This window comes from Platalea leucorodia, assembly GCF_965183815.1.
Source record: "Platalea leucorodia genome assembly, chromosome: 2".
Lineage (NCBI taxonomy): Eukaryota > Metazoa > Chordata > Aves > Pelecaniformes > Threskiornithidae > Platalea > Platalea leucorodia.
Window position 1 is genome coordinate 73797458 of NC_138824.1, and position 16074 is coordinate 73813531.

The 16074-nt window shown below is 37.9% G+C and overlaps 1 protein-coding gene across 1 annotated transcript in view; it reads right to left on the bottom strand.

Annotated features, from left to right (window-relative positions):
- Positions 1 to 16074, bottom strand: part of CYFIP1 (cytoplasmic FMR1 interacting protein 1) — a 78702-nt gene that overhangs the window by 26194 nt on the left and 36434 nt on the right. Inside the window, exons 17-23 of the mRNA XM_082305136.1 lie at positions 15873 to 16029; positions 15239 to 15335; positions 14808 to 14884; positions 14606 to 14714; positions 13915 to 14034; positions 11967 to 12166; positions 4951 to 5038 (exon numbers count right to left, since the gene is read on the bottom strand). Of these exons, the coding sequence (XP_082161262.1) occupies positions 4951 to 5038; positions 11967 to 12166; positions 13915 to 14034; positions 14606 to 14714; positions 14808 to 14884; positions 15239 to 15335; positions 15873 to 16029 (848 nt within the window). The remainder of the gene's footprint in view (positions 1 to 4950; positions 5039 to 11966; positions 12167 to 13914; positions 14035 to 14605; positions 14715 to 14807; positions 14885 to 15238; positions 15336 to 15872; positions 16030 to 16074) is intronic.

The following is a 16074-nucleotide window of genomic DNA, read 5'->3' on the forward strand; positions in this document are numbered from 1 at the left end:
TCACCCTCACAACACGACACGTCTTGTCTGGCTTACATGTATAAGTCACCCTGTTTTAAATCTCTTAAGTGCATTTGCGTTCCATAAAACCATAATAAATCTTAGTATTGCTGTATAGTATGGTATGTCTAAAACACAAAGCTACACTGTGACTGCAGGCATTTTAAACTGCTATCGATACGAACATATGCGTCAAGTCAGCTCTTGTTGCCACAGCTCGGTTGTATCAGTAGAGGCTGGAGAACTGCTGGCTGGGCAGCTGCCATCCCTTTCCACCGCACCCTGGAAGCCGAGGTGGCGTGCAATTTTGGCAAGAGGGCGCCTGCCGAATATTTCACAGCAGGCAGTGGGTCTTTCCAGCTACCATATTTTGACAACATTTCTCACAACTTGTGAAAGACGTCAACTCTCATATTGCTAGGAAGACACGAGCTGGCGTAAGTTTGATGTGCCGTCTTTACTTTTTTCTACTAGAATAGGTACGACACACAGAAACATGTGCTGAATGGGGGCGAGTATTACTTTTAGAAAACACTTCAGAAGGCATCTTTATTGTGTTAAGTTAGCAATAACATGTTCTCCACCCCCTAGGTAGCATTTCCTCCAGCTGACACATGTTTTCCTTTGGCTTACGCACCAGTCTTAAATAAACTGTGAAGATGAGAATAGTTTACTGCTGTTTCAAATTAAGGTGTTTCATGAAACGGATATTGAAAAACTCTCTTCAGAGCATTAAGCCAGCACTACAGATTTACTGCCAAAAAGGGGCGGCTGGGTAGCGAGGACAGAAAGAAATGCTTTAAAATGATCTTGTAATCAAATTAACGGTAACACTTCTCTGACTGGAGGTATTTAAAAGACAGGTAGATGTGGTACTTAGGGACACGTTTTAGTGGTAGAGTTGGCAGCGCCAGGTTAATGGTTGGACTCAATGATCTTGAAGGTCTTTTCCAACCTAGACGATTCTATGACTAGGATTTCATCAAAGAGAGAAAAGATGATTTTCATGTTAAAGGGATGGAGCCAAGAGACACATATTCTCATCTTTGTCAACATCTTGGGCCCTTGAAAACCTGTTTCCTTCTCTGCATCTCTGTTTCTTTATGTGGGTTTTAAGGCAGTCCAATCCATATATTTACATGCATTTGTATGTTATACACACATGCATATACCATACTGAGAACAAGGATCAGTTCAGAAGTCTTAAAGCAGTTTTGAGGCAATTCACCCACTGAATTTTGTTATTTATACACAAACACATATACAGAAAAAGACACATGTACATATCAGATTGAGAAGGCAAGGAGCTACCATGGAAGTGCTCCCAGGAATGGCATTTACCTCACCGAAATATAAAACCATTCCACCCAAGAAGTTTACTGTGCACTACTTAGATAAACACTTATATCACCTCACGGGCAATGGACTGTCTCGCACCCACTGCAAATGAGCAATGCACAAGGAGTGTCATCAGACTTCTGCGCTAGTTTTGAAGAACCCCTGTCATCGCACACTCACAGAGCTACACAATTCTTTGTCTCTTGCTCAGAAAGTTTTATTACAGATTCATTCAGGTTCCTTCTGGCAATGCTGTGTTTTGGTAGTTCACTGTCCAATTTTAATAGTGATCTAGTAAGGGGCAAACGTTCTACGTGATTACTAAACTGACAACAAGATGCAACATAGTGCAGACTGATGTTAATTTGTGCACCAGCAGTAGATAGAAAACAGTACGTTCACATTGAGAAGTATTTTCCAAAGGGGTCTTTTTTTTTTTTTTTTTTTTCCACAAAACACATGAGTGAGCATCTACAAAATGCAAAAGACATACAAACATGAAAATCTTTGCAAAATGTTGTATAAGCCAGAAAAGAAACGCTTAAATTCTGGTCTACACAACCTCTATAAAACCAGGCACTTCATTAACATGGAAAGTTAGTTTCAAATCCCCAGAAGAGACTCTTTCTTATATGTACATTATTAAGTATTTTATGCATCCAGCCCATGTCACCAAATTTCACTCTGGTAACATTCATTTCATCAATCCTACACGCACTTCACCTGAGTAAAGGGATTTCAATGACAATGCTCAATGAGCTTTTAAAATACTCCAGCTCACTTAAAAGGCTGACGAGCTTTGGCAGGTCAGCTCCTTCCCACCTGCTCCCATGTCCGCCAGGAGAAGTAAGTTGTATCTGTGGGTTTCCGTTTTGCTAACTGGATGAAGATACCACTCAGAAAACTTTAGATGCAACAGAGAACGTGGACACAACTGTCTATGCTAAGCATCAACACACATTAATATAGACCAAATGCTTTGATCCATTTAGAAATATCTGAGAATATGTGAACACTGAGATCAAAACAAAAAATTTCTTTAATTACTCTTAAGCGAGCACATTGCGCATGCAAAGCTTCTGCACAGAAAGTGTTTAAACATTACAGTCCAATACATGCAATACATATGCACAAGAAACCACAACATCTTGACCCAAATAAACACCATGGATTGTTAAAAAAAAACAAACAAAACAAAACCCACCCCCCCAAAAAAATGCCCCAAAACCCCAACACAGCCAACAACAAAGTAGTCCAGTAAGGAAAATAAAAAGTCATTATCCTTGGCTATATGATCAATACAAAGTGCTTACTTGAATATCTTGAGTAGTTCAAGAACTCAAAAAAGACAATAAAATAAAAAAATACATAGCTACACCATATCCTGCTATTATCCAGTCAGGAGGCAATTCAGTAATATTGGAAAATAAAGGACCCAAACAAGGATGTGCTCTGTGACAAGCCTATCTGTACAGTATACAGAATAGTACCATGCAATTATATCACACGCTAGAACGTGTAGCCTCTATCACATAAGAATTACTACCTGTTACTTGCTATATACAGTAGAAATGTCCTCCTAAAATTCCATTCAGATATCCTCAATTCCAAAATACATTAGATTCAAGAATAAAAATATAGTCTTGTAAAAATTTAAAACTACAGAGAGTCAGGAATATTTGCTAGTATAGGCGTATCTAGTTACGAAACTTGCTCCAGAAATGCATCTAAGAACCCCCTTGATTGCTCCTGCTCATATAGAAAAATAATCAGATTTCTGAAAACATATAGCTCTCAGAGTAAAGATTACTAAACTCATTTTAATAATGTAACCTGACTGATAAAAAAAAAAGGGTTCCCCAGTTAATCCTCTGTCATTCATCCCATTGTATCATTACTTAGATAAATTAAGTTAGCAATCTCTACTAAATTCAGTGGGGCTTTTGCTCTTTACACTGCATCTGGTGAATTCCTGAAATAGTAAGGAAAACAATAACCCTACCGTAATAAAATCCCACTTTCCTATGATTTACTGTTCCCTATCAGAGAATAATTATATAAAACACTACTCTCAGCACCAGACAATCAGCTGTTACATTCCACATTAAAGAAGTGTGAATCCTTTTCCACCTCCTTTACATTTTAAAAGCGTGAAAGTTTTACAAATGCAGCAGATATACTAGGACTGATATTTCTAACTTCTGAGCTAGCTCTTCAGCTCTCAAAAACTAGCTTGCTTGGCAAATCACTTCACAGAGATTGCACCGTATAACTAGGATATGATGTGCAGAAAATAACAGCAAGGCAAGGACTAATTATGCTCATGTTTAAGTAGGAGCTAGATAATGAAAGTAGCTAGACACGAAAATGACATTTACAGCGCACTTGTATAAATTATAAGGATAACTGAGTACATAATTTTAAAACTTTTTTTTTAGTCAACAATCCTCTAATTTGATCCTTATATTTTTATTGACCTTTTCCATACTTTCACTTTGCCTCCCTGATACCCAAAGAAAACAAAGCAAAATTAAGAGTGACATCTTGTTAAATATTCTCAAATGATTTGCTGAAGATACCACTGCTGGTTTTTGCTGTTGTTGAAAAGAGATCAATATTTCTGACTGGATATTAAAAATGCAGATATATATTAATGTGCTATGCCTTTAACTGTCATTAAGACTCAGCTAATAACTCTGAAGCACAAGAAAATAAATCTGCAGTGATCAGGGAGAATAAATCTATCCCTCCAACATACAATACTGCACACATGAGCATACCGTTGGTCCTGTGACTACAGGCTAACTTTCCTCACTTGGGTAGCTCCATGAAAGCCCACGTCTATTCTCTCGTGCCAAGTACTCTCTCAGCTTGTCACCTATGTAAGCTCCTTTCCAACCTCAGTACTGGGCATTGCCTTAAGGCACAGAGTACGTGACTGCATATCATGTATGCTTCTGTTGAAAACTTGCATAAACCTTCTAGGCACTCCTAATCTGCAAAGCAAGAAAGATGATGCTAATACAGGAGATGAGATGGCCAGAAGGCCAAGTTCATCACAATGACTTTGAGGTCCTTGGGCTGAAGATGCCAAAGAAATGCTACACTTTTCTGGGAATTATTTAAGCAGTTTGGTATCTGAGAGTTTAGGGTGGTCAGAATCTATACTCCTTTTAAGTCAGATAACATCTGAAGCAGTTTTTCCTATCTGTTCCCTTTTCTCCTGTCATCACAGTCTTCATTGCTGTAAGAAGGGAGCAGCTGCACCAAAGATGGGCTCTTGTTCTCACTTCACCAGATGACTAATTAATCTTTTCTTTGAGTCTGCTCTGCCACTATAAGCAACTGTGCAATGCAAGGTGATTGAGAGAAGGACTTATTTTTAGCTACGTCAGATAAGACTAACCATCAGACTAATCACTTGCACTTTGGCTGAAACATATGGTGAGCTTCACAGCAAAGTCTGGAAAAAAGCGTATGTTGAATTTAAAATACTCACAAAATGTATTTGAGTCCATTTTTACTAACTTTCATATTCCATAATTTCTATAATTAAAAAAAGATACCTTTAAACATTAGCAAACCATAAATATAAAAGGAATTAAATCCAACCTTCGATCCATAGAGATACTGTGGCTGTGCATTAGGCTGCTTATCTCTCTGAAACTCCTGAGAAAATGGGAGCACGGTCCGAACAAACCTATAAAAACAAAATAAAGAATTCATTAATTATACTTAGGTTAGTAGGTGTGCGCCTAATACATCTTACCCTGTATAGCACTGCTTTTGTCTACATATAAAATCAAAGCCAGACTGGTAGCCTTTCAGCCCAAGTTGAAACTGAGGAAGCACACCGCCTGCATTGCCCAAAAGCCTGGACACTAATCATAATGCACTTCTCCATCACTTACTGGCACCCTGTTCTTCCAGTGGTGTGCAGGGTCCCAAAATATTTCTCCCCTCTACTCTAGCCCTGCCCAGCAAAAAGAAAAAGCCAATAATAAAGTAGCAATAGCCTCTCATGGAGAGTAAGGAAGTTCCTTGTGCTTCCAAAATTAAATCCTTGAGAATGAACTACACCTTCAAAGAACAACATGCCATTCTTATTTAATGTTTTGGAGCTTTTTCCCCCCAAAGAAACTCACAGCAGGAGAAATACTTTAGGTTAATACCTTTAAAAAAAAAAACAAAAAACAAAAAACAAAAAACACAACAACAAAAAAAACCCAAAAAAACCAAAAAACAAACTTGGGAGGAAGGCTATAATCCTTGTAGCAAAATTAACGTTTCAAAAGTTTGATCACACTTCAGCGTGAGCACGTACCAATGCAAATCATGTTTAGCTTTACCTTTGTATATTGTTAAGAGGATGACAAGAGAACCACAAAGATATGGAGTACCGCAAAAGATAGGCTCAAACAGCCCACTCCAAACTGAGGGCCCCAGAGCCTGAAGAATGGTGCTTGGGCAAAACTCTGCAGGCACGAGCCCTCTCGTGAACAAGTAGTAGAGACCTACTCCCCTGATGTTGCCTTTTAACTGTGTAATGCACATTTTGCAGCACTACAGTTTTAGTGCGGAAAGAAGTTAATCATCATCTGCTACAATTCTGATTCTGCTTAACTTTACTAAACCAAGCAAAATTATTGGGGGGTGTGTGTGTTTACAGGTTGGATGGCTACTTTATTTTTTAGCTTGACAAAAAGAATTTCTTGGTAAATGGTGCAAAGCTGTATATACACACGGAAGAGGAAAAACAGCTATTTAAGAAGTGTACATCAAATGTTTGTATCAGATCAGGCTGTTCTGACTGATAGCTGAGTAAAATACATGCATCTAGGAAAAGGTTTTAGGAAAGGAAGTTTGCAGTACATTATAATATCATAAGATACAAGTGTATTTTGATTTGGTTTTGTTTAAAATATGTTTGAATTTAATCAACACACAAAATAAATTATTCATTAATAATTTTTCCTAGAAAGAACATAGAAATTCTATTTTTAATACATCCATTTTCTAGCTGAAAACAAAAACAGCCATGCTAACCAAAAATTGTTTCATGCAAACATGTATAAATTGCAGCATATTGTTCACAATTATTTCCAGTGTGTTTTATTTCTGAGTAAATCGGAATCATTCTTGTGAGAATCTATAACTTCAGGGCAAGGTTTTCTGTATTTTTTTAACCTGTTCAAAAATAGGTATACCCACAGTTTCAGCTACTTGTTCATATGTATTTTAGCCCTGTCTTTCCAAAAGTACTTGTACTTGCTGAAGTCCAGAAAGTGCTTGCATTTAGAGCTTTTGAGGGGAAAAAAGATCACTCACGTGTATTACTTTTTAAATTATATAATTTAAATCTCCTTACATTTACATTTCCTCAGTTTACAAGTTTCCCCCTTCTCTCTCACTTACACAGGAACTGAAAACTTCCTCTTGAGATTACTTGAATCTGTTCTCTGCACAGATACTTCATTAATGAATTTACCAGAGATGATGTAAACATTTGATGGAATTCAAAGTAATCTGCAACATATGACAGTCCCAGAGATTACTCTATTCCCCCTTCTTTCCCTCCAAATCCTATTCCTTTTTAAACTGACATCAATTTTCAAGCCCTAAGGAAATCTCTAAAATGAAAGAAATCAAGAGAGATACCATGTCATTTGAGATAAGACTGGATTTCAGCATGCAGACATATTGGGCAAGAGCTGATTAAATTAAAACCCTCAGAAGGAAAAGAGTGTTTCAGAGTATAAATGTGGGTGCATCCCATGACTTGGGAAGCTGTAACTATTATTCTTTCTCTTTTCAAAAAGATGTTATGAATATGTTTGAACTACAGTGTCATTAGTGGAAGCTAACCAGTCAGACTGTATTTGGACTGAGAAGAAATTACAGCCTCAGAAATCAAATACCAGAGAAATACTTCTGAGACACAGTCTCTAAGTTTCATTCGCTGTGTACAAACACAAGCAACTCTTGTGTGTTCCCCAGTGCTGTCTACATTCTTGAGGGTTTCTCCATCTCTAATGTTTTAGAATTAGTAGCAAAATAACCTTAAAAGTTTTTTAAAGACTTGAAGCAAGCACCTATTTTATACCTTCTTGAGGGACGTGGGGGGAAAGATGCCAAGAGAGGAAGAAAGAGGTTAAGAAAAGGAAGTAGGAGCAAGAGATACAGTCACTTAGTATCTTACAGTGGGGCTATGGCTAAGTACTGAGGATACAACAGGGAAAAGAGAATGCATCCTTCTAGGAGGTATGTGACTAATCCCAATATATCATTCAGATAAATATTAGAGATTTCTTCTCTCAAAATTAAGGGCTATATAGAAACCTTTACAGTTCAGCATCATCTGCTATTCTTCAAACTTCAATGTGTGTGTGTGTTTTCTTTCTGACATCCTGCTGGTTGTCTTCCTCCTGCTCCTCCTCCAAGAAAGAGAAACATCTCTTTGAAGGACTGAAGATGTTTGAATATCAATGCTAAAGCTAGGCAAATTTTTACTTTCCCTCAGATACTGCTGGATGCAGGTTTTGGCATACTCCAAGATAATCAGTTCTTTTCATTTTTAATCAGTGTTGATGATCTCACAGCAATTTATCCATTTTAATCAACGCAAGTTGTAAGCACTCAAAGTAGATTAAGCAGATGAAAAGCCTGCTGGCTTACCAAAGCTTTGCAACAGTGATTGCTAAAGGACAACATGAGCCCCGAAGTAAGTATTTTAGGGATCAAATCATTTTATATTGGTGTTTCTGTGATACCTACCAGGAAGGAGTTCACAGTAAGCACTTTACAAACTAACCTAAATGATTCTATGATTCTAACTACCATAATCTATTTAAGAAAATAAGGAGAAATCTGAAAGAGACCACTTCGGTCAACGAGCTTGCTGCCTTGCTACTGCAGGCACCAGATCAGACAATCTCATTCATAAACTTTCTGAGCTTCACCTCAGAAGTAATAAGATATCACAATCCTCCCTCCCTGCTCATACAGAAAGTGTCCCTCTGCACTTCCCTGGTTAACTGGTATGAACACTTTTAACTTCCAGCCTTCTCAAATTAGCTTGGCCTGTCTACCAGATCTATGGGTAGCCCTACACCTCCTCTCTTAGCGAATGCTAGATTTAACTCACCCTTCTTGAACATGAATGTCAAGATAGAGAGAACAGGGGGCTACAAACTGAAGCGTGAGGAAACAGCAGACAAAACAGAGCATGAAAGAGTAACAGATATCCACCGCTCCATCGCTATCACCTTTCATTTTGGCAGAAAAAAAACTTTTTTTTTTTTTTTTTAGGTGGGGGAAGATAAGGTGCTTGTTGTCAAATTTGATTGCGCATTTGCCTACAGTCACCCCTACTTTGCATGAGCCTATATAACTACACCATTTGGCTCTTTGTAGCAGAAATTAGGTAGTTTTCACTGCCCGTGCTGCTTTTCAGGTTTGCTCCAGCAGTGTCTGAAAGAGCTGAAAATTCTTCTGAACAGTGACTATCACAGAGTATATGCAAGACAAGAAGACACAGCTGTTCTCTTGCGAAAACTAGTCTCAAAAGCAGTACAAGAGAGACAAGAGAGCTCGCAAAAGGAAGGGGGAGGCAGGCAGGAAGACCGGAAAATAAAAAGCTGGTCTTTTTGTTCATTCTGTGACAAATCTGTATCCTCAGAAGAAACATGTCATACTGCATTTTGGAAGAGTGCTATACACATGAATTTTTAGCAGAGAATACAGATTTAGATAATGTGTTGATAGGAGATGGAGCTACAAGTCTGACTACTGTCTCAGGAAACTTGTATCCTTTGTGTCAAGAAAGCACAGAAAATCCTCAATCCAAATAAATGTCTAGGCTGTCTCACACTTGCTCCTCTGTTAGCCCTGAACATAAAACATGCTATCATGGAAGGAAAAGACCATCTTAAAATTAGTAAAGAAAATAAGGCAGAAAAAGGAACACTGCAGATAGTGGAAAAGGAACAACAAAAATCTGGAAGATGCCCTCGTGTCATTTGAATCTTCTGGCCAGCCCTAGTCCTCCTAACTCCACAAAGATACAAGGGAATGAAAAAAGTACAGACGCAGGCATAAGCACGATGAAGATTCCTGATGTGGAAAGACTTTTGGCTTGGAAAAACACGCAACTGAGGGCCAACATGAGAGAGGGCCCTTAAAAAAAAAATCCCAAGCAGCACAGAAAAGACAACAAGTGGGAAATGGCTGTTCACGGTCACTTTCAGTATAAGAACTGGCAGGCAACAGCTTGAGAGCAAATTAAAAGAGAGAGTTTTTCGTGCCGCACACAGCTTAACTGCAGACTCCTCACTACAGCACGTCATGAACATCAAAACCTCATAGCTTTAAAAAAAAATGACTGGAGAAAGCAATGCGGAAAAAAATACCTGTAATGGGCCAGAAATGCACTAACATCCCACCATTTTTGTCTTAGAGAAACACCTGATCGTTGCTAGAGGCCGGCACATTTGCTGGAAGAAAAATCACCACAAGCCTCCATTGTTTTCGTACTTGGCCTCTGCATCGCTGCTGCCAGAGGCAGGACACTGGACGAGAGAGGGCTCGGACCTCACCTGGAGTTCATATGCTCATGCCATTATCCAAAAGTTTTTTCTCTTTCTTTCCTGATCGACAACGAGTAGATTAAAAACACTCCTGGATTTCACTGCTAATGCCCATCCGCGGAGGTCACCTCACTCATCTCCCCATTCCGTCTGCACAAACTCTGAGTCTGGACACAGCTGTGCAGCTGGCCAGCACTAATGAGACAATTTTAGAAAACTGGCAACTGCAATTATTAAAGTGCTAAATCTTTTAATAGCAGCCTCACTGTTTAATCTTAGTACATTATCCAATATAAAAAAATTCTTAAGTCCCAAATAATTAAACATGCAACATGTTTCAATACTTTTGCATGAATAGCCTTACCCCTTGAACCAAACCTGCAGGGTTTCTAAACCCTTGAACTCTTTTACAAATCCTTGAAATCCTCACATTCAAGCATTCTTGGAAAAAGAGCTTCAAAAGCTACAGGGTACAAGTTAATCTGACCAAAACACTAACTTTAAATACTCCTGTATTTTCACACAATAACCTGTACAGTTGAATGCAGACAGAGCTCATCAATTTAAAGTTCATGCTAACAGCAAGGCAGCAATAGACATAATGAGTGTGCTTAAGAACTATAGAAGGGCTGGAAACTCCCTGTTCCCTCTCCCAGCAAAAATATCAATGGGCACCATATAGCGTGTGCAACACACACACTAATTCTCTCCACACTGCTGTTTTTGACTGAAATCAAAGCAATTCTGTGATGAAATTAGACACATGGTACACATACTGCCTCAAATCTGGCTCCCTCTATCATCTCTTAAATTAATTTACCTGAATTAATTACCCAACAAGCTTGAGGATCAGCCTAACTCAATTAGTGCATACAGTTTTTAAACAGACAAGCAACAGTCCTACAGGATCTTGCTAGTGTCCTTTGGCATTCCACGCTCGCGTCCCAAGCACTGTGGTCTGCAGTACGGCAGTCCTTATAGCCAGGATGAACATGGACTGAATTGTTACAGGAGCTATTGAATGTCCTTCATTAAAACTGACACGTGAAGGATCAGCATTTCAGCATGATTTTCTTTTAATATTATGCTTATATGATTCTTAATACATTGCACTGAATATTCCAATATTGATCTCCAGATACATCAACTGCACAGTAGCTTCCTCAGAAATATATTCAATTGTCCTGTGCAGACAGATTCATGTAACAGAAGTTTCTTGGCTAAAACTTAACCACAAAAAAAACCACTCCTCTCTCTCTTTTTTTTTTTTTTTCTTTTTTCCCCCTTTCCCCACACAGACAGATTTTGGATCTAAAATGCAACATAACCATCATGGAACACGTCAGACAGGGAAAGCTCTCCCAGGTGACAGTGAAAGATGAGAACAGGCTTCCTCCTCTTCCTACAGATCAATATTCAATATCATTTTACTGTCACTTCACAGTGCTTTAAGCAAAACCTGAGTAAAGGCTAAAAGTAACACAAATCCTAAAAACAACACACAAGCAGGAAGCCCAGAAATGCAAAGTCCTAAGCACTGAGCCTTCCACTCCTTCAAGCTTTAGATCCTACCTTTCTATTTCCATTACTCACTCTCCTTCAAGGCTGCAACTGTAGTTGCAGTGAACACTGAACTCTTCCCTTCCCCAGTAAAAAAAGCCTTTTCTTCACATTAATGCAGAATCAAGAATATTATTTTATTTCCATCATCTCACAGTTGAGGATCCTGTTTACCAAAGTATCTTCCTGATATGCACTTTGCAGTATTTTTGGACACACTTTATTTTTCAGCATATCATAGCTAAGTCATTAAAATGTCAGCATTTGGATGCTGCAGTTACATTTGACTTCTATTGTGGACAAATAACAGGCTTTCATGCATTTGACAGTACTTAGTAAAATGACTCATGCAGCTTCATTTCAACTAAAGCATTAGAAGTGGAAAACACACTAAATGGAGACAGACTTGTCAGCATTTGCTAGGAAAGAACTTGCAGAAGGGTGGTAGAAAAACTGCTGCAAACAAAAAGCTGCCATGCTAACCTGTTAGTGGATCCATTGTAGCAGTAGTTTGGAAGGAAATCATAATTGAGTTCCCAAAAGACATGAAGAGTGATTCTTCCATAAGGGGCTGACACATTGTGATTGGCTTCTCTGAACATGGCATCAAAGCTGTCCAAGGTCATATATCTACTCAGGAGCTTGTGAGTCATTTTGTTTATCTCTATCAAGCCATCCAGCTCCTACAAAAAACAAGAGGAAAGAAAGTGAGCAGTGCATCTAATAAAGTGGAGAAACTTATTAGTTAAACTATTAGTATCAGTTGCTTACTGAGGAAACCAAGCCGTTTTCAGCAGCAATTATTTTGCATTAAAAAAAAAAAAAAAAGAGAGAGAGAGAAAAGAAAAAAAAAAAAGGAGGATGGTGGAGGGACAACACCTTAGCCCTGCCACTTCGTAACTCAAGAAAGACAGAGAACCTGTGACCTAAGTCATCAACAGTTTCTGTTCACTTAGCTACTAAGAAAACCCTGCACATAAAGAAAAACTACGTTTAATTAATTCAAAGGCTATAACACCAAGCACTGAAAAGTCATGAAAAGCCAGACTCCTACACAGCTCTATGGCCTCAGCATTTATCTTCAGTAAAGAATGAAATGAAATCAAGGTAGTTAACTGCATGACAAAATCTCACAGGTAAGAAACTTATCATGGAAAGACTAACAGTAAACTTTCTTGCACAACTCTTAATTTTTTTTTCATTCCAGCAGAACTCAATGTGTCTGATATTTTTCTTGTTGGCTGCATATTTACTTGTCAAATTCATGCTGTCTGGAAATAAAATTTGTTAGCATTTTAATCAGGAAACTTACTCAAAAAAACACCTCAATATTGCACAGATGCTCTCCTTCCACAGGCACGAGTCAGATCTCATTCCTCCACAAAGTAACTATTATTATTTTGTCATGCTACAAAACCAAGCTGCCTGGGTAAATAAACTCATTTTGATTCTACCAGGCACAGGGCTGTTTTGTTTTGGTCTGCAATTTATCTATATGCATGGACAAAAGCAGGCATTTACAAAAATTTAAATCACGAGAATCCTCATTTTCCTTGTTTCCTCATACCCCTAGTATGTACCTTCGCTTGCAGCATGTTTATTTTTCTCTGGGCAAGGAAAGAACAAGATTCTCAGTCTCAACAGGACAGGGACTTGCACAGTCGCATGTACAGCAGCATACTCCAGGGTACCGTGTCAGGTCAGGTCAAAGCACGGTTTAAAAAGAGATGCCAGTTAAGGTATGGGGTGAAAAAAATCATAGCATGTCAGAAGCAATGAAGTCCACAATATACTACAATGGCAACAGAGGATTTGCCAGTATAATTTATGGTGTAGCTGCAGGTGAATAACTACACTACAAAAAAAATGCCTTTTGCAAGAATAAGCTGCTTCTCTGCTAAGGGGTTTTGTCAATCTAGACCTAGTAAACCAGACAAACTTCAACCATAGCATCGTCTGATTTCATGCTTACAGAAAAATGAAAACAAGACATCAGAATGAAAAGTTTTGTTATTTTTCTAATAAGACTGCTTAAATTCTTTCCCATTTGTGTATATATTTAACTAAGGTTTGGTCTAAAAAAAGTTTGCCTGTTAGTCGTTCAGCCTTTTCTCCCTTCAGGAGTGATTGTACAACTGTTCACTGAGAGAATACCTAGAGGATGTCTAGCAAAACCTGAGAGAACTTTTTTGCTTCTGCCATTAAAAAACAAACACAGATTTATAATGGGGGAAAAAAAAGTGCTAGATGTCTATCAATCTCAATGCAAATAAAGGAGATAAAAAATAAAATACAACATAATGTAAAAAAACTAAGTTTAAAAATAATAATAATAATAATAATAACAACAACAACAAAAAAAAAAGAACTAGCACTCTAGACTTGTAACTGCAGTGTTAGTGCTCTGGCAAAACTGCAACACAACACTCACCACAATGGAAGTCAAATCCTCACTTTCAAATCGACCAATTGCCAGTTCCATTGACCTATACATGGCTGCTGAAATTCGCTGAGTGATTAGTCGGTTCAGGTCTATTGACCTACCAAGAAGCTAAAGAAAAAACGCCATGAAGTTTTGAACTGAAAGTCAAATTATAGACAAACTGTACAAGGACTATGAGAATCCACAGATTAACAGACTCTCACATGGTGAACTTGCATTCCAAACACACAGAAACAAAGCAGATGGATAAAATTTATAAATTCATGAACAAATGAAGTATTACAATTTGCATCCCAATTCTCACAAAAACAAGTAAAACCACATGTTGCATTTACATCTAAGTATTTATATCAGCATTTTATGCTTCCATGACATGGTGCTGACAACATATTGAAAACTGGTGAGAGACATTATTAGACAACGCTACCACACGTGACCTTCCCACTTGGCTTGTGTTTGCTTAATGCAAATGTCTGTTGCAGTTAAAACAGGATCTTTTAAGGTTTTTTTTTTCTTAATTTACTCCTTCATATGACAAAAAAGCTGATTCTCAAATGTCAGTTATGCCACTTAGATGACAGGACATAAAGCACAGAAAGAGTTTTGTATACCTACATAAATCAAGACCATCGGAAAATTGCCAAGCAACTCGAACACAACAGAGCATGAGTTAACTCACTTGGACATGTCTCTGTTTCAGCAGTGTCTCGTAGCGGTTGGACTGTAGCAACTGAATGGTTGCTCCTTGATTCTTGCATTCTGAACGTAATCGTTTATCCAGAAGCAGGCTATTAAGAAAGGAAGAAAATGCTTAAAGTATATTAGACAGCAAAGCAGAGCACAAATGCATGAATAAAAGTTCCCACTAGTGGAATAGCTACCTGCCAGCCATTGCCTTGTAGTACGCAAAGATTTGGTCTGCCAGCTTGTAGACAAATTGGTCAAAACATAGGTTTACCTTGGGGGGAAACAAAAAATTGTGCATTTAGAGATACTTAAAATTAAAAGAGGGGAGCTTATCCAAGACCTCCCACTGTTTATCAAACATAATTAAGAAAGTTAATGCATCCAAATTTCACAGTACAAGAGATGACAACATTCAGTCTTCAGCATTAACGTGAGGCAGTTTGCACAGGTCTACAGGTTTCCTCACAACGTTATCACCCAACCAGTTATCCAGCTTCTGGTCTTTCTTCTCAGTTTGTTTATTATCTCCAACTGTTCTGAATCTCTTATAACAGGTCTTGGTCTTTAGCACCATTTTCACATTCAGGCACAGACTATTTTTCTCCAGTAGGTAAGGTTACTTTACCTCTGCCTCAATCTCATCATAGAGGAACTGCTTCTTAAATTTAGTAAGTGCATAATGAGCACTGTCATTATAAAGGTCCAAAGAATACAGAACATACCTGAATGAAAAAGAATAAAAAAAAATTATATAGTTACATGTCTATAGAAATTATGAGTCAAGATGCTGTAAGCCAGTCAATATTGTAATTGTTCATGCAAACAGGATCATTTGTTTGTTTGTTTTGTTTTATATAAAAAGAATCACACTTTCTCCTTTAAGAAGTTAGTTCAAGAAATTGTACAGATAAGTTTGCAGTCCAAAACTTGTTTTCTAGAGGTAGCTTTCCATCAAAATGCAACTATACTTTTACCACCATGCATTATATTTGACATCTTTGAGGAGTAAGAACTCACTCAGGGAACAACATATTTGGCTGGTGCAATGATACTTATATGAAGGGTTTCTTATTTCATTCGCTTCAAAAAGAAAAAATTGAGAATCTGTAAATCAGCAAATGTAAGAGAAAAAGTGTATGAAGGTTTAGAATACCTTCTCAGTGACTGCTTGTTAAAACCAATTAAAGCAGTAACATTACAATACGGAGTGACAATCATTAAGAATAATCATTCAGCTGAAGAGCACAAGTAGGTCTTACTCCATCATTGATGCCTCTTTAGTCTCCAAAATATGGTCTGTCAGAATCCAAGGCATGGACATCTCAATGGGAAACTGGATTCTTCTGCCCATGGTCAGCTCTAAGAAGAATTCCCTGAACCACAGCTGGGACAGATCACAGCATTGCTGCAAGGTTTCTTGCAGAATAAATAAGAAAGAATTACACTTCTTATAGAAATACA